At 38.3% G+C, this 19,616-nt stretch overlaps 1 protein-coding gene across 5 annotated transcripts in view; it reads right to left on the bottom strand.

The window, feature by feature from the left end:
- The window catches only part of FBXL4 (F-box and leucine rich repeat protein 4), a 57,303-nt gene extending 38,269 nt beyond the window's left edge, over positions 1–19,034 (bottom strand). For 3 of the 5 annotated variants that reach the window (XM_059700886.1, XM_059700889.1, XM_059700890.1), the window contains exons 1-3: positions 18,886–19,034; positions 7,880–7,987; positions 6,654–7,237 (exon numbers count right to left, since the gene is read on the bottom strand). In XM_059700886.1, the coding sequence (XP_059556869.1) occupies positions 6,654–7,165 (512 nt within the window). In that variant the 5' untranslated portion in view covers positions 7,166–7,237; positions 7,880–7,987; positions 18,886–19,034. Of the gene's footprint in view, positions 1–6,653; positions 7,255–7,879; positions 7,988–11,871; positions 11,953–18,885 lie in introns of those variants that run through there. The other 2 variants (XM_059700887.1, XM_059700888.1) reach the window with 2 other exon arrangements.
- Positions 19,035–19,616: the final 582 nt, after the last annotated feature.

The raw sequence follows: 19,616 nt of genomic DNA, 5'->3' as shown, positions 1-19,616 counted from the left end.
ATAAAGTAAATGATCGTCTAACCTCTATGCTGTTCACCTGAAACTAATACAAAATAATATTAAATGTAAAATATAACTGAAAAATAAAATTTAAATTAAAAAAAAAAGCCCAGGCTGGTATGCTCAGTGGTTAGAGCCTTAGCCTGCACATGGAAGAACAGTGTTAGATTCCTAGTCAAGGGCATGTCCTTGGGTTGCAGGTTCGATCCCTCACCTCCTTCCATCCCCCATAGGGGTCAGGGCACATGCAAGAGGCAACCAACTGATGCATCTCTCTCAAATCAATGTTTCTCTTTCTCTTCTCTCTCTCTCTCTCTCTCTCTCTCTCTCTCTCTCTCTATCTCCTCCTTCCCCCCTCCTTTACACTCTCTCTGAAAATCAATGAAAAAATATCCTTGGGTGAGGATTAAACTAGTAATAATGTACTAGTCCTCTCTATCTATCTTGTAGAATAGACAATGTGAAATGATGGTTTACTTTTTAACATTTAAAAATAATTTTTAAAATTTTATTTTTCAATTATAGTTTATTTTCAATATTTTTAAAAATATATATTTTATTGATTATTTACAGAGAAGAAGGAGAGAGATAGTTAGAAACATCGATCAGTTGCCTCCTGCACACCCCCCCCCTCCATTGGGGATGTGCCCACAACCAAGGTACATGCCCTTGACCGGAATCGAACCTGGGACCCTTCAGTCCGCAGGCTGACGCTCTATCTACTGAGCCAAACCAGTTTAGGGCATTCAGTATTATTTTATATTAGTTTCAGGTGCACAGCAAAGTACTTAGATAATCCTATACTTTACACAGTGTTCCCCCTGATATTCCTAGTACCTACTGGCACCATACATAGTTATCACAATATTACTGACTATATTGACTATTTTATGCCAAAGATTAAGAATATTTTTAGGTCTCTCAATATAGACAACGAACTGCTTTCAAAGAAGAATATGCCAATAGTATATAACAATGACCAATGAAATCATTATTTATATTTAAAAATAATCTCTAATTTCATAGTGAGCCATATACTGTATGGTAGAAAGAAGTGTAGGGATTAAGAAGTACAAATTGGTAGTTACAAAATAGTCACAGGGATGTAAAGATGATGATTTAAATAGACTTCCTTAACATGTCTAGTATGTCAGAGAGTTAATGTTATTTTAGCACCATTCTTGCTTCTGACTTCTATATAGCACGAACATTATATACAGGGTGAGGCAAACATAGGTTTACAGTTGTGAGTATGCAAAACAGTTTATTCTTATATTATTATTAATTATTGTATTATTTTCTATATGAACTCTAAACCTACTTTTGCCCCCATCCTGTATTTAATTATACACATATCATAAATTATAAATATGATATTTAGAAATATTTAAAATTGCACCTAAACATAAAAAAACTTTCAAGTATCATTAGTTTATTTATATATTTTTTGAACTTTCTTGATAACCTACAAGTAAAGAAAAATGATTTAAAAGATGGAAAAATTATTTTATAGGTTTGTGGCAATTTGATTAAATTAACTATGAGACAAAATAGAAATTGATTTGGGAATACCTGAATTAAAGTGAATTTTTGTTTAAAATTCCCTGATAGAACTGGAATATATTATTTCAAAGTTATAAAGAGAAAGGTATCTATTTTATCAAACAAGAATGTAACAGTATCTTTTTATTCCAGAAAACTCAAGTCAGAATCTTGAAGACTAGTGAAAACAAGCAAGCAAATGTACAAATGCGCACACAGATACATACATACACTTTTCTATGAGAAAGCACCAACTTTTTAAATCAGTGTTGATATGATTTAACTGCTTTAAGTCATGACCGTTGTAGTCTGTACATTTACATGCTTACTATATATGCTCACATAATATATTTATCTACTGGACAAACCTGCCAAATTCTAATGTTCTATGTAAGTATTTTAAATCTATAGTAACACACATGCAGAACTCAGCTTGGAATCCCTTTCAGGCTCTGCTTCAATCTGCATTCTGGGCACTTAACTCTGGGATGATAACCAACAGCACTCTCTTCACCAGCACACCTATTTCTCCTCCCGTTGGTTGCACTAAATGCCTACTATGTGTCCAGTGGTTGGAAATTAAGAAACAAGCCACTCTGTGTGACTCCTGACCTGTTGTGATCCCACTGAGAAAGTCTCTCTAGGGTTCACTGGAAGCAGCAGGTAGATTAAAGAGGAAGAAAGATGTTGATCAGTAGAAACACATGAAAGCAAATTTCTATGTATTCAGGTTGGAAGCCAGGCATATAAATGCAAACAGCTTCCCTATAACCAAACGTTCTCCTGGTTAGTAAGCATATCTAGTAGCCAGCACAAAGAAAGTTCTCTTGCCAAAGCTCTTCTATTTCACCAGGTGCAAGTGAAAGCCACTGGAAAGGACAGGAACACAAAAAGGAAAAAGGAATAGTATTCTGATGGGTGTACCTACTCACTCCTTGCCTCCCAGCCCATCTCTAATTAGAACTAACAAACTGGCAGCTGCTTTAAAAAGAATCAACCAGTAAAGGGTCTGGTCAACTCTGACTTAAATGGCAAAATCATGCTTGTTGGCCCACAAAGTCAATGAGATCAGCCCATTACCAATAAGTGAAATCGTTGCTTCATTAAGCAACTCCTTTCGGCAGTACATTCTCTGCACAACAGCCACTTTCTTTCTCCTTGCTTTCTTAACTTCACTATTATATGGTTAAAATGCTTTTAATACTAACAAAATAAAATAAAAACACACACAAAAAAACAGAAGAGATCCACAACACTAAATTTTATCCCCAAGTAACTTTATTCCCATCAGTTTTTTACTGACCTCAATTAGTCATTTTATTCCTCCTCTGTATCTCTCTTCCAGTGTGTAACCTTGCGCTAGCCTATTTTCTGCCTCTTACACCAGCACCCATTAAGATCTTATCCTCAGGACCAGGATATTCTATACTACCTTATTTTCTTTCCCCTTAATAGGGCACTAGGCAAGAAGTCAGAAGACTTTGAGACCTTACAGACTCTAACTTTTCTACTTCATTCTTTGAACAAAGAATTGCAACTGGATGAAATGAGGAAAGGCTGCTTTTAAATTCTTAATGTCCTGGGACTACAAGTCCATTTTCTGCAAACAAACTCCTGAGCTACTCCAATCACACTCTCAGTTACTACCTCCTAAGGATGGCATAAAACCAGGTGCTCAATTAATAATAGGCAGTATAGTCCAGCAATTCCCAAACATGATGGAGGCTTCCATGGCTAAATGTAAAATAAATATATATATATATGCACATATATACATGTAAAATTGCCAACTGTTCTTCTTTTGAGATTTTGACAATTTCTCAGTATAAACTGAGATTTTACTATGAGATGATGGTGATAATAAATGATGTTGATATTTCATTTGTTTGCCTTTTTAATATGTGTTTATTTAGCTAAGTTAATAATCTGACAACCCTGTATCAGTTCTCTAATTTTTATTATCATTACTATTAGGTTCACTATCGTAGCTGACTTTCCCTACCTGTACTCTGCTTGCTTCAACTAAGGGCTTCCACGTCCAGCCTTCAGAGAACTGACTGGGGGGGGCTCTTCACCCAGGGTGTGGTATGTGCCTGAAAGATTTCCATTCCCATAGCCTATAACTGATGACAGACAGGTGCAGCAGTGTGAGAACCCATCTCTCTAGCAACTTTGCCTCCAGGCTGACTGGGACTGCACACATGAAATTGCATCCTTGCCTGACTTCTTCCCTTCCCCAAAGCGCTTTCCCCACTCCCATACTGGTCTCTCCAAGAGGATTTCCGTAACAAATCATTTGCATAGGAATAGTCTTCTCAAGGTCTGCTTCTGGGAAACTGGACCCAAGCGCTCTATGACATCCCAAAGTCTGGACGTCACTACTCTAGAGCTTAAGAATGGCACTTCCATGCTTGTGACCCTTCAACAGTTCATTTCCTACACTCTGGGACTTCCACTTCTTCAAACACCAAGATCTCAGCTCATGATTTCACCTTTGCATGTGCTCTTCTCTCTCCATCTTTCCTATCCAAACTTAAGCCTCCTCAACCCTCAGTCTCAAAGTCACTGCCGCGGTGAAAACTTCCCTGAGCCCGATGAATGAGGCTCTTCCTTCCACCAACACATGCTCCCTATAATCTCAGGGTCCTCTTCCATGCTGGCCTGTAAACTCAGAAGAACACAAGCCATAGTTGTCTGGCTCTCTGTTTTGTTCTCAGACTGAACTGGCAGAGCAAGCCATGTTTCTGACTATCCAAAGAAATTCACCAAAATGAGAACAGCTACTGAATCCAGGCAGAAGATTGTGAAGTGGTTTTATCCCCCCGGTATATTTTCTTTTCTTTTTTTGTATTTCCTAACAAGCTTTTTAAACAATGAAACATCTACTGATTTCATAATCAGGAAAATTAAAAAGACCCCTTTCTATTCTGCAATAGTAAATGTTGGTTAGATTCTTTCTCTCCTAAAATGTAATGGTATTTTCTGTAGAATAAAGCTAAAAATGAGTTAAGTACATTAGATTTCACTGTAAATAAAGCTGTCACTTTGGTCACTATCACACATTAGAGCTCTCAGCTAGAAACCAAGAGTATAGCTTATACTCACAATCAACTATGCAGACATAAAGTGTTAGATTAGAGGAAAGACATTACATGTTTCATAGACTTTTATCTCTAAATTTGGTCAGCATTTTAAGACAAAGGTGGATAACTTTGTAGGAAAGAGGCAAAGAATGACAGAGTTCAAAAAAAGCAATTCTTATATAAAAAAGGATTCTGCCCAAAGTACTTTTATTTCCTCTCAGAAAAAAAAAAAATCTGTACATTAAAAGATGCTGTTTTTTTGTGTTTAAAATAATTTGATTCAGACTGTCGAATCTCAGAGGGAAGGCAGGGGTGGGTGGGTAGGTGGGAAGAGACCAACCAAAGGACTAGTATGCTTATATGCATAACCCATGGACACAGACAATAGTGTGGTGAAGGTCTAGGGTGGGGGGTGGGAGCAAGCTGGAAGGGGTCAATAGGGAAAAAAAGGGGACATATGTAATACTTTCAATAACAAAGATTTTTTTAAAATAATTTGGTTCATTAATAATATTGTTCACAATGAATTATCAAGGCAGTTCTAAAAGAACAATAAAGATCATACCGGCAGTCTCCAGCTTGAGTTGAGCTGTGCTCTACCTTTGTTTCCTGGGTGGCTGGGAGTTGTTCCTCGGAGTTGAGGAAACAGGGAAGCCAAAGAAGCAGTATGTCAGGTGGCAGCTGATCCCTGCCCCCCTTACTCCTCCACTGGCACCTGGGATCCTACAATTTAACAGGTGCCAACAAACTGCTCTGGGGCCAGAATAAACTCAAGGGCAGGGATTTTATCTATTTTGTTCTCTGTTGTACCCCTAATAACTAGCATAATGCTAAATACATGGTAGACACACAAATATTTAATGAATAAATTAATAAAGTGATATAAAGATCTAAAAAGTGATAATATCAACAAGTAATAGAAAAATGGGCAAATAATATAATCGGATAGCTCAAGGAAAAGGAAATATCAACAGTTCTTAAACATGAGAAGATATTCAATCTCAGGTAATAATTTTAACTTAAAATTAACATGAGACAACATTTTTTACTTACCAAATTGACAAAAATATTAAAATGTATTAACACACTCTGTAGGAGGGGTTTTGGCAAAACATGTATGCACATACATTGCTATTGGAAATATAAATAGGTAGAGCCTCTTTGGAGGTAGAGTTCACACTATATATTAAAATTACAAATGCAGAGAAACTTGGCCCAGCAATCCCAAGAATTTATCACACATGTGAAGTGACTCATGACAAGGTTATATACTGTCTTAAAGTTTATAACAGCAAAAGTATGGAAACAACTGAGTGCTCATCAATAGGGGAGTGGTTAATAAGGTGGGGTACACATACATTGTGCATTACTTGCAACTGTAGAAAAGAATGAGTAAGCACTCTTTGCACTTCTATGAAAAGATCCAATATGTACGACTAAATGAAATAAGGTACAAAACAATATGAACAGTGAGCTTATTTTTGTGTATAAAGAAAATATGACTATATTTGTATTTGCTTATATTTATGTAAATAAACTCTGGAAAAATGCAAAGGAAGTGGATAAAAGTGACATTTTTTGTATTTTTTCAGGGAGGGAGAGATGAGTTCTAGGCTCATGGAGAACAGGGTACTTTTTTAAATTATGCACTTTTTAGGTTAATGAAACATGTGAATATACTAGTCAAATAATTATATGTTAAAAAACCAGCAGGCTGAACTACAAAAACAAGAGAAAGAGAAATAAAGAGGCACTGCTATGCAAAGTAATTATGTAAATAGTAAATTCTGTGACACACAAACTTCACAATCTCTGAATATTATGATGTGAGGTGTTAAGGGTATGAAGAATGTATTAAATCTTCATATATGTGATCTTTCTTTTCCCATCATAAAACTAAGGAACATTTTAAAAATCAAATCTGTTTAAATTACATAAGAGAATGCTTCCATTAAAACAAGCCCTGCAACATTAAAACAACCAACACCTTTCAGCCATATGACATGATCATTACAAAATGAGTCTTACCTTACTTCGGCCGGTGGACTTGGGGAATAGGGATTTGCAGAGCAAGCTAGGATTCTAATGACCGCTCCAGGATGATAGGTTTCCAGAACATGAACAGCTGTAGGATACACCTGTTGTTCAAAGGTAAGTTCCACATAGTCTTGGCTCTGAAAATTAGGCGGCGTCCTCTTGAATGGCAAGGAAGCACTGGGACACTGATCCCACCATGTTCCATAAGTTCGAAACACAGCTGTCTGAGTGAAGTCACCAGAACTTGGGAATACATTTGGGACACCTGCCAAATTCCACATGGTATAGGACATACTATTTTCACTTCCATAATGGGAACTGAAATCCACCACTTCTTTGGCATACTGGACCACCTCTGCATTCAGAGGGGAAGTCCGGCTGTTTGATTCTATGGCTCTATGGCTGTTCATCATTTCTCCCCTCGCAGCTGTCCTGGCTCGGCGCCGCAGGCATAGATAATAAAACATGGTCAGAACTGTTAACATGGGGAAGACTGGTGACATGCAGATGTGAGTTATGAAGCTTCAAAAGGTCAGGTGTCTTCCATAAGATGCATAAACTCTCTGAAGGATATTCTAAAAAAATCGAATGGCTTGGTAAAATAATTTAAATAAGCAGAAAAATGCATAAAAATGAGGTAATAAGCAGGCTTTTTACCCAATGTAATATCCCAGAATGAAACTGAAAAAAAATTCACTGTAAATGTGAATCTCTAGTATAATCTATCTGATGTATTTTTAAGAAATCTAAATAATTGAAATGGATACAATTTTATGCTATATGAGAAGTAAAACTAATATTATAAAACAATGGAAGATGTATCATCTCAAAACTCCCATTTTATACAAAATTTTAACTATCCTTCAAGAAATACTGAGTTTAAACTTTAAAAATTAAAATTATTTAAAGTATATGGTAAACCACTAAAATACTGCTGTAAATTCCAAAAATCTTAGACATTTTTAATTTCACTTTTTAACAAGTGATTCCCTATTGTTAATTATTATTCATGCCAAAACATGCGGAGTACAGATCTCACATTATGGGAATATAGTTTTCTGGAGCTGACAGTTAATCCAGACCAACTAAATTAACTGCCTTACACATCACAGATCACCAGACAGTGCTTAATTTATAACTCTTAGCATTATTTGTTAGGGTGATCTATGGCTGGCTGGCATCTGGTTTGTTGCCAGCCACTCTTAAAAATCACTCACCCCCTGATAGAAAGGTCACAGGATATGCAAAAGTTGGCACTCATCCATGCAGCCTGAAAATGGCATGTTGACTTCAGGTACAAATGTTGACATGTGACATTCTTTTACCTGTAAGATGAGAATTTTAAAAAATATTTTAATTTTCAACTTAGGAAGTCAACTATCCCAAAAGATTTATCATTGATAAACAGCTACTTGTTAGATAGAACTTTCAAACTGAATAGGTCACACTTTTCTGAATTTGTGGACTATTATGAATAACTAATATACCTTGTTAATTTTATGAAAGAATATATAAAATATAATAATGAATCCTTTCTAAATAGAGATTGTAAACCCAGAGCTTGTGAGTCCAACTATGCTACCAGGCATTTTATTGGGATCAGATAGTGTTTTTTTAAATTTGACTAGTTTGTAATTTTTATCAATCAAGAGGACCCCATTTAGAAGAGGTCTGAGCTCTCTGCGTATCTGCCATTATTCCGGGCCAGCGCTACCAGCTCACAGCCCAGGCCTGACCCCATTCACACTGAGTAGCTAACCTCTCATCTACACAAACAAGGAAATCAAACATGATTTTTGTACCTGTAAAGTCTGGAGCTTAACTTCTTTTAAGTAAAAGAAGAGGGATGTACTAACGTCTCTTTAGTAGAACAATGTGCTAGCCTTTTAAAACTTTAGTGCTAAGATTATAAAACATTACAATTTATAAAACACATAAGTAGGTTTATTTTCTGCTATCTGCTGGTACCATCTTTGTATCAGATATATAACCTAGTTTCACAAGGGTCTACATAGAACTAAATTTCTTGAAGGAGGGAATCTAGCCAAAGATCTTCAGTTCTCAAAGTACTCAGCACATGGTAAAAACAAAGTATCTGACTTGTTGACAGAAAAGGTAATAAGCACACGAAGAATTTATGTCTAAAATAATTTAAAATTACCTAACAGCATCCTTCTATTTCTCAATCCCAGCCAGACCCAAACCCAGTGAAATGCTTGACAAAATGTAACAAGTAAAACAGTAAATAAATAGCTGAGCTTGAAATAAGTGAGGAAAATCCACAGTTGTGAGAAACAGAGAAAGTCAAAGACAGAAAGCAGGAGCTGAAGCTAATATGACTCATGGCATCAATTACAAGGCCTTAGTGGTTATAAGGAGACTTTCTGACACTCACACAAAAATGGCATTTCAAGCCACAGGTGCCATTTGGAAAGCCAAAACTCAGCCAAGATCACCCTATCCATGAAACCAGGAATAGGAAAACTTAGCTCACTGGCCAGGAAGCCCAAGATGCGATATCAACCTAGGAAATGGGGGAGAGTCACCAGAGTAAAATCAGACCCTTATTAGGCATGTACTATGCACACAGTGTGAACCTAAGTTCATATTTCCTTCGTGGTTTAGAATCCATACTCCATCCCCAAGTCAATAACTTTAAAAAGAAGTAGTCCTGACCCGGTAATGCTTTAGGGCCTGTTAGGGGCAGATGGGAACCATCTTTGCAGGGATGCTTCCACAACACAGGACAGAGGTTAAACCCTTTCTAAAGATTTACAGTGCTGAATAATAGGTCATGTTATAAATGTGGGAAAAAATAATTACATAGTAGATCGCTTGTTTATGCAAACATCTCACCTACCACAAGTATAAATCTGTCAAGAAAAAAAATTTTTACAACTGCACAAATATCAAATTTTTTACACCAAGATGTGAAATGATACAACTCTTTCTTTTACCATATATATTTTATTTCAAAATAAGCCCCCAGGTAAATTAAGAGGAATAATTTTCCAAAGAAGTTACTTAGTAACTCTCTTTCTTTAAAAAAAAATATATATATTTTATTGATTTTTTTTTACAGGGAGGAAGGGAGAGGGATAGAAAGTTAGAAACATCGATGAGAGAGAAACATCGATCAGCTGCCTCCTGCACACCTCCTACTGGGGATGTGCCCGCAACCAAGGTACATGCCCTTGACCAGAATCGAATCTGGGACCCTTTGGTACTCAGGCCGATGCTCTATCCACTGAGCCAAACCAGTGAGAGCAGTAACTCTCTTTCTTAAAAGAAAAAAAAAAAAAGTCCCCTAACAGGTTTAGCTCAGTGGATAGAGCATCGGCCTGCAGACCAAAGGGTTCCAGGTTCAATTCCGGTCAAGGGATGTACTTTGGTTGTGGGCACATCCCCAGTAGGGGGTGTGCAGGAGGCAACTGATCGATGTTCCTCTCTCATCGATGTTTCTAACTCTCTATCCCTCTCCCTTTCTCTCTGTAAAAAATCAATAAAATATATTTTTTTAAAAAGACTAGAATATGAAAAACATTCTAGAAGTGTACATAAATTTCTAGAGCATTTAAAAAAAAAGAAAAAAGTAATGAAATAAATTTAAATTATAAAAATGTAATTTAGGAAATAAACAACAATGTATAAGTATCCAACTCAATTGACTGGTCAGCTAATTTGGGAGACTGGATGCTTTATTCCTAGAAATCTTCAAGAGAAGGAAATACCATCTGCCAAGGTGGATGGATGCATTTGACTGTATAATCTTTGGACATCACTGCTTACTCCACAGCCTATAAATTGCTCACCCAAGCTCTTTTCACTCTCTTTATAAAATGGCATTTATCAGAAAAAGTTCTATAAAACCAAAGAAACATTTGCAAATTAGATATCATTCATGTGAATGTTCATATTCTTGACGAAAAGATTGAGACAAATTGTGAAAGTCAAATTCTATTTGACATACAAACCACAAACTTTATAACTGTTTCCCAGCTAGCTTTTACCACTATAGAGATGGGATACTAGCAAAAGCAGCAAGTGTCATATAAGCAATGTCATTTTAAGGCTTTTAAATAAAATTTTACATTGAGGCAACATATATAAAGGTGAGTTACAAACTATAAATATATGTATTACATGTTCAAATATCTTCAGTGTATAAGAGAAATGTAAATGAATGTTTTATTTTTTCCAATAATAAATAATCGTTAGAGTTAACTTTTTGTGAGATAAAGCTAAAAATAACCAAAAAAACGAAAAAGCAAACAGCAACACTATTCAAAAAATTTAATAAAATTAAAAATGTTTTTAAAAATAAACAAGGCATAGAAAAAAATGTGCAAACCCATTGTTATTAACATCCTTCATTGACTCTAAACTCCTTTCTAACAACTAAGATGACACATAAAAGTGTTTTGGTGGTGTAGAACATATGGAAGAGAAGGGATAACTCGATCTACTTTTCCCTGGGAAATGAAGCTGAAAAGGGGGGATAGAGCCATAGTCTCGGGACACATGTGGACAGCAGTGACCACCGCAGAAGTCCAAACTGTCCATGTACTGTCTGGACCTTTGCCAAGGAGTGGAGGTGATTTGTGATAACCAATGAATATCCTAATGGGCAATAAACCAATGCACAAGATACAATAATTTTATTTTGTGAGGAGAATGGGATTTAAAAACAAAATTATTTTTCCCACCTGGTGCAAATAGTAAATATTAGTCTGTAAACTAAATTTTTCCAAAAGGACACTTATAAAAATGTATCTTTGGGAGACATTTTCTTTTCAGTTCATTCAAAATGCTTCTTTAAAGACTCTTGCAACATATAAAAAATATCATTTTCCATTTAACAAAAAGTCTGAATTAAAAATAGGGAGACCTTTATTTTATTAGTTATTTAATCCAATCATTTATCTGCAATGGTTTTGAAGTGCGAATTTCTCGGCAACACAATGAACTTTTATACTCACATCATCAAGGAATACAAAACAACAGCCATTTAACCTGTATCCTGAGACCTTCACACTCCCTGGGAAACAACTTGCTTTATAGGACATGATTTTATTATAATGCTTTATTTTCAACTACGTCTTTCATATTATAAACTGCTTACCAAAGTTAAATAATACCATTACAGAGAAAGCAGTAACAGTGGGAAAGAGAAATTAAGCGGTACAGACAAGGGAGAACATATGTTTACCACTGAGATTTGAAGTGAGATGGGGAGTCGATGAGGCGGAGAGAAACAGGATGGCAGCAACTGCAGAGAAGACGGCTTGTGCTTCGGTAGAGGAAAAGGGAGGAAGGAAAAGGACTTTTCATGAAATAAGCAAAAGGAGGCAATGGGAATGAACTTGAGCCAGGGCCACACAAAGGCTAGGTTCATAGTGTGATAAAGGAACTTGGAAAACAAGATGAAAACTCAAGAGGATTCTCGACTTAAATTGAAAAGACACAGAAAAAGGTAAAAAGAACAGGCAATAAGGCAGTGTCATATATTGAAGGCAGTCGTAACACAATACTTATTGCAAAATATCCCACAGAGATATGTCGATGAAGTGAGAGATAAAAAGAGCATTGAGGCAGCCTTGTAGCATAGTACCAAAAGGTAAGAGTGCATAATGTGGTACCAAATCAAGAAAACAGGCTGAACCTTAATTGTTATTTCTGTATACTGCTGAAACTGATCAAGAGACACTACGTTGAAGAAAGGACTTTTCTGGTTAAGTCTAGAAATCAAGACAAGGGCAAACTGAGGAAATGATCAAGAAGAGTGGATTAGAGTTGAATTTGTGCAGAGCTGACACTCATAACCAGCCCTCCTTGCAGGCCTGCCCCCTCTCTGGGTTTCTATGGCACCACATGCTCTTATATCTCCTTCCATCAGTCAAATAGCTGCTTCTCAGTCTCCTCTTGGGTCTTCTTCTTCCTCATTCTTAAGTGTATTAAGGTACCATTAAAGGAAGGCTCTCTTTCTGATAAAATGATACACCACACATTCCACCTGCCTGGCACCAGTCTTCTCCCACCCTTGCTGCAACCACCAGACTGCACTTAGGCTTTGCCACTAAGGCTGGGTTCCCCTGCAACACCCTTGCTCTTCCTCAGCCTGGCACCCTCTTATCCATCCTTTAGTCAGGTTTAGACCTTATCTATCACCTACTTTTTCATTGCTCTTGCACGTAGTGTATCATTCCCTATATGCTGAGGTAATTTTCTATCCAAGCAGACAATAAATTCCTCAAGTTCAGAGAATGTGTCTTAATTATAACTATACCCTTAGGGCCTAGTACATGTCAATAAACATTTGTTCTGTGTTTTTTTTTTTTTTTTGGTTGTTGTTTGTGTTTTTTTTGAAGACTGGCAGAGTAGATAGCAAAAGACAGTTAAAATAAACATAGAAATAAAACCAGTGACTCTTCAAGATAAGGCACATGTAGACCAAAAAATGAAGCAAAAAAAAGTTCTTGATATAGAAAAAAGGGGAAACATCTATAATAATAAAAGTGTAACATGCCAATTAGACTGGATGTCCTTCTGGACGAAGCTGGGGCTGCGAGGGAAGCCCGGGTCCCGGGTACCAGAGGGGAGCAGTTGCCGGCAGCCAAGGGAAGGAAGGCCTACTCTTGCACAAATTTTGTGCATCGGGCCTCTAGTTTAATAATAAAAAACAAAGCACAGTAGGTGAGAATCAAATGTATGACCTTCTTTGAACCCATCCAATAAGTAATAGTATACACATATTGTTCAAAGAGAAGGTAAAAAAAAAAAGTAGTAACTTCCCTGATTGAATAAATAATTTTAAAAGGGGAAGATAGAATATAAAAAGTAACCAGTGACCTTATAATTAAATCTAAATCATCACTGAAATAGTAGCGGTAAAGTTGAAAGGGATGGTTAGAGAAAAACAGAAGTAATGTACAAAGGAAATAAAATCAATAGAGCCAAGAATGGGGGAAGCCAAGGAGTCAAGGTTCACCTTATTAAATGAAGAAGTGAGAGTAACAGAAAGTCAATTATACACGCTTCTAGATTTGAAAACTTGCAGGGGAGAAAAAAAAGTAAATATGAATAAGTGAAAATCTCCTATTAAAAGATAAACGCTTTCGCACAAGGGGTCCTTGGGATAGAATGGCTCTGTGTTTTGGCTTTGGGAGTCACAAGATCTACATAAAATTGCTGAGAACCAAACACATGTGTGCATATAAAACTGATGAAATCTGAGTATGGTCTGTCAATTGAATCTGTATCAATTTCCTAGGTATAATATGCTATAGTTTTATGCAAGATGTTACCATTGGAGGAAACTGGATGAAGTCTACACAGGATCTTTCTGTACTATTTCTTATAACTGCATGTGAATCTATAATCATCTTTTTAAAAACAGATATTTTAATAATGCAAATAAATAAAGGCATACTTTCAAATTGGGAGGAGTGAAGATTAAAAGGATAATGAAAGTCCAGCTGTATGATGTTTGGTGTATAAGAGAGGCAAGTAAAGCAAAACAATACAGAAAAACTAAAAATCAACATATGGGCAATAAAGACCTATCTGGTATACACAAAACTGACACAGATGGCAATAGTAATATCAGACAATGTAGACTCCAAGGCAAAAATCATTAAATAGGGCAAAAAAGGACATTTTATATTTCGTAAGATTAAAATTCACTAAGAACAAACCACTACATATAGTAATCTATAAGATGGATTCGATCAAATTCATACTCACTGTAGGAGGCAAACATTTTGCTTACTGATTTGTCAGTTTTGAGAAAATAATAAGGATGTAGTATGTTATACTGGATATGTCAAATCAAAACAATAGGGTGATGGCTTATCAAAAATGTCTTAGAAAAATGCCCAGACATTTAGACAAGTAAATTTAGAATATTATCATAGCAACCATTTTTTAAAACAAATCTAAATATGTAATACAAAATATCCAATAAAAGAAGATATACAAAGAATATTTTAATAACCTTGCAGGGGAAATTCAGAGCCATACAGAAAATAGCAGAACTGACAATATACATAGTAAAGATTTCCATGCAGCAAAAGCTCCCAGAAACAGCATTAAAAGAATATACTATAAGAAATACTAGTAAATGATATACCAAGTCATTAATAGCCACTACACATAAAGATCTATTACAAATCAGTAAGTAAAAGGACACTTCCACAGAAAACTAAGCAAACAATATAAACAGGCAAGTAATACAAATGGCTAATATTTACAGATATTCAACTCTGTCAATAAGCAAAAAAATGCACAATTAAAGCAGTACTAAAATAGTATTTTTCATCCATAAAATTACAAAAATGAAAAAAAAAATGATTGTATCATCTTAGCAGCAATGATTCTGAGACAATTCTTCCTGGTTTTTAAGCAGGGGCACTGAGAGCCTTTGTCCCAGACTATGTTTTTAAGGGTATTTCTACAGCAAATATCCTCCAGAGATAAAGAAAGGTCTCCCTGTGGAGGCGAGGGCAGGTTTGTTCACTATCCAGCATAATAATGATAATGTTTGGACCTACGGCAAAGGTTAGGCAGGTTTACTTGCAGCCTATTATGAAAGATGCAGATTTCCTAAGCACAGGGTTCCTCTCCTCATCTACTGCATGTGCTAGAATCATCTGGCCCTCATCACATCACCCAGTGTTAATTAGGGCTCAAGGAAGCAGCACAAGAAAATGATGATCCTCTGACTACTTTTATTTCTGTGCATTGTCTCTGACCCAGGAGTCTCATGTCTTTCCAGCATCCATGAGATTGTTAACTTGTATGTAGAGTAAAATCTCAGCCTTGACCATTCTTGGCAATGAGATGGCAGCAGCACCATTCTCATAAATTGCATAAATTTGTTCTTAAAACACCCTTTCAAAGAGCAACATGGAACAATCTATCAACATGTAAAAATAGCCTTTGAACCAGCAATCTCACATCTAAACATTTACACTAAAGAAATAAACAAATGTGCATATGTACATACAAAAACGATATCTGTAGTTTTGTTTGTAATAGAAATAAATTTGGAATTGGCTAAATATCAATAGGGAATTGGTTATATATTAAAATTTGGGGGTTATTCCTACAATGAAATACCAAAAAAGTTTAAAAAGAATGTTATATGCAGTAACATAGATTGTCATCAATTATTACTAACTGGAATTATAATTATACACTGCCATTTATGAAACATGTAGACTTATATACATTTATTTCTAATGTCTGGGAGAAGAACAAATGAATGGTAATAATCTCTAAGGAATGGATTTACTGGCTGATGGACACACAACATATTTACTTTCTCTTTTAGCTATTTCTGTACATATTTTTGACTTTTTAAAAAGTATACACTTATTTATGATCTCGTAAAGTTTCTAAGTATCTATTATAGCAACCATTGAAAATTTATTATATTGAAGATGTCCAGTTGGGACGGTTAAATACATATAGACATGGGCTGTTCCAGGGATCACTCTATAGAAGTTTATCCCTCAGAGTTGCTGAAACTAGGTACATAATGTCCTGAGTCAGAGCTGATGAGGAGAGAAACACAATGCTTATAACGCACAGTGCAAATCAAAAGACATGCTTCTCCATGTACAACTCCGAGGAGCAACTCTACGTGGAGAGTTCTGCGTTAACAAGAGAAAGGATTTAACAACAGTTAATGATTCAATTGACCAAAGAAAAGCAAGCTAAAATATTATTTCAAGAATAGGCAAGAAACTTCACAGAAAGGGTTAAATCAACTTACCCCGTTAAATGCACTCATTCCAAAAATATTTAGTGGTGTCTACAATATGCCAGACATTGTTTGAATCCCAAGACATTAAAATACATTATAAAGCCAGAGTAATAAGAGCACCATGGTATCAGCAAAGGAAGTCAGAGATCAATGAACAATTTAGAAGTTCCAAGGATAAAGAAGGATTATGATCTAGGATAAATATAGTATCTGTTATCAGCTGGGAAAAATAGAATTCAACAAATAATGATGGGGTCACTGGCTAACAATTTTTTTTGAGGGGTGTGTGTGGGGGGGAATTAGAGCCTTACTTTCTTTCTTACCCTAAATATTGTTGAAGTAGATTAAAGATTTAAACATGAAGAATAAGACCATTAAGAAATGCTAGAAGAAAACAGAGGCGGATATACACAATTTACATAACAAACAGTCTAAAGATATCAGTTAGAACCATGAAGTTAAAATGGGTTATGTAAGAAGAGGAGGCAATGAAACTAACACAAAAAAAGGACGGGCCGAAACCGGTTTGGCTCAGTGGATAGAGCGTCGGCCTGCGGACTGAAAGGTCCCAGGTTCAATTCCGGTCAAGGGCATGTACCTGGGTTGTGGGCATATCCCCAGTAGGATATGTGCAGGAGGCAGCTGATCGATGTTTCTCTCTCATCGATGTTTCTAACTCTCTATCTCTCTCTCCCTTCCTCTCTGTAAAAAATCAAAAAAAAAAAAAAAAAGGAAAAAAAAAAAGGACGGGGCAGTTTTTGTTAATTGACCATATTTTGAAATAAAAGATACCCAGTTAGCAACATTTTAAGATGTCATTATACAGAGGGCTATGATAGCATTACTGGATCAAATCCTAACAAAAAGGAAGAGCATGAAAATACAGGGTTCGAGAAAAGCCAAAATTTGGGATAGCAGTTAAAAAACTTTTTAAACTTGGTACTCAGAAAAGAGGTGTGGAAAGGAGAGTCCAATTCAATGAACAATTAGAGTGCCTACTATGAGGTGATGCACATTGCCACTGGAAATATAAGTATTGTCCCTCCCACCCCCCAACTTAATCTATATATATAAAAGCCTAAGGGACCATTATGACCAAACAACCAGTTAACCAGTCTCTATGACAGTGATGGCGAACCTTTTGAGCTTGGCGTGTCAGCATTTTGAAAAACCCTAACTTAATTCTGGTACCATGTCACATATAGAAATTTTTTGATATCTGCAACCATAGTAAAAACAAAGATGTATATTTTTTAATATTTATTTTATATATTTAAATGCCATTTAACAAAGAAAAATCAACCAAAAAAATGAGTTCGCGTGTCACCTCTGACATGCATGTCAGGTTCGTCATCACTGCTCTATGATGCACACTGACCACTAGGGGGCAGACGCTCAACGCAGGAGCTGCCCCCTGGTGGTCAGTGCACTCTCACAGCCAACCTCCCTGTCCCACCCCCACCCCATAGGCCATGATCACTGGCCAGGCCCGTGGTGAGGGACCACACCGCTGCACGAATTCGTGCACCAGGCCTCTAGTTTCTAATAAAGGACTATAGGAGGGCTGATGTATCAGAAAATCTCCCTCTACTCAACCAACAGATACAACATGTAACTGTGACAACAGAAGCATAGTGAGCTTTAAGGGGGGGAAAAAATGTGCCTATGATCCGAACTTAAGAAACCTAGGCATGTACGCCAGGAAGTGGTAAAGGCAGCTTGCGTCCTGGAACAGACCAGAAGCAAGACCCCACGCCTGGTGTTAAATGAGGCCGCCAAGGTTTAAAGTCAGACACAGACCCTGCCACACAACTGCCTGTTTACAGGGTCTTGCCTTTCTAATTATGTGTATATTTCAATTAGTGAACGCACCCCCACACTGTGGCAAGGAGTGCCTGGGAAACCATCCAGGAAACCCAACACCGCGCCCCTTGCTAACACGTTGACAGGGAGGCAGGGTGTCCACCATCCCTGCGCTCTGGGACACCCCTAGACACAGACACGAGGCTGCTGCGGGCACCTCGTGGCAGCCCGAGTGAAGACATGGGCCTGGCCAGGCAACCACCATCGGACGCCAGAGGAACGCCCAGCAAGCGCACACACAGCAGCAAGCACAGGCGCGCAGGCGGCGGCCGGGGCTGCAGGCTCCCAGGGGCCGAGCCCCAGGGCCCGCAGACGCCGCGGGGTAAACAGCTCTGCCCGCTCGCCCGCCGCGGCGACGCTCAGCCCTGGGGCACCCTTGTGAGACGAGAAGCGCCCGGGGCCGCGGGCTGTTCTCAGGGTCCCAAACCAGCCCCGCCGGCGCGGCGGGGGCGGCAGCGGAGGGGGGACGGGCGGGGACCGCGGCAGCGCACCCAGGCGCCCCAAGCGCGGCGCTCCGCCCGGCCAGGCCCAGCCCCAGCGGCGAAAGAAGAAAATGGAGACCCGCAGGAGGGGGAAGTAAAGAAAGGGCCGTACCCTGCAGGGTCCGGGAGAGCGCGCGCCGTGGGCTTCGCCAGCGACCAGGCGGCGCGGGGAGGCCCGGGCGCAAGGGCGGCCCCCAATCTCCCGCGCGGCGGCACCACCGCGGCGGGCCGGCCCAGCGCGACCCGGAAGGAAGACACGGAAGCCCGGAGGGGGCGGGGCCGAGAGGCGGGGGGCGGGCCGGGGCCAGGAGGCGGGGCCAGGGGCGGGACGGTGCCGGGAGGCGGGGCCAGGAGGCGGGGCTCTCTCTGGGGTCCCTTGGAGGCGTCGGGACCGCCCTCTCCGAGGCGGAGGGCTCCCAGTCCTGGGCGTGCCCTATATATTGTACAGTTAGTTACTCGCGGGTGGGCAGCGGCTGCAAGTCCACCGCGGGAATGACCGCTTCCTCCCACCGCCCTGCCACCTGTAGTATAGGCCTGCTAGGGCTTCCTCAGTCCAGGGTGGGTGGATTCGGTGATGCATAGGGATTGCAGGAGGTAAGTCCTAAGAGGAAAAGTAGAACAAAGTTACGTTTTCTACCAGATGCATACCCTTTACTCCTCTCCAAAGTTATGCAAATTTCTACTCCCCAAATAAAAATCAATCCTGCAGGCTCACTTCCCTCCCAACATTCAGAAGCCCGTGATCATTACCTCTGATGAAGATGCTCTCACTGTCTCCCTTAGTCGTTTTTTATTTATTTTCAATATATATAATATTACCTTTTTAAAAGTTTGCGATATTTA

This window comes from Myotis daubentonii, chromosome 6 (genome assembly GCF_963259705.1).
Source record: "Myotis daubentonii chromosome 6, mMyoDau2.1, whole genome shotgun sequence".
Classification (NCBI taxonomy): Eukaryota; Metazoa; Chordata; class Mammalia; order Chiroptera; family Vespertilionidae; genus Myotis; species Myotis daubentonii.
This window is presented reverse-complemented; position numbering and strand designations above follow the sequence as displayed.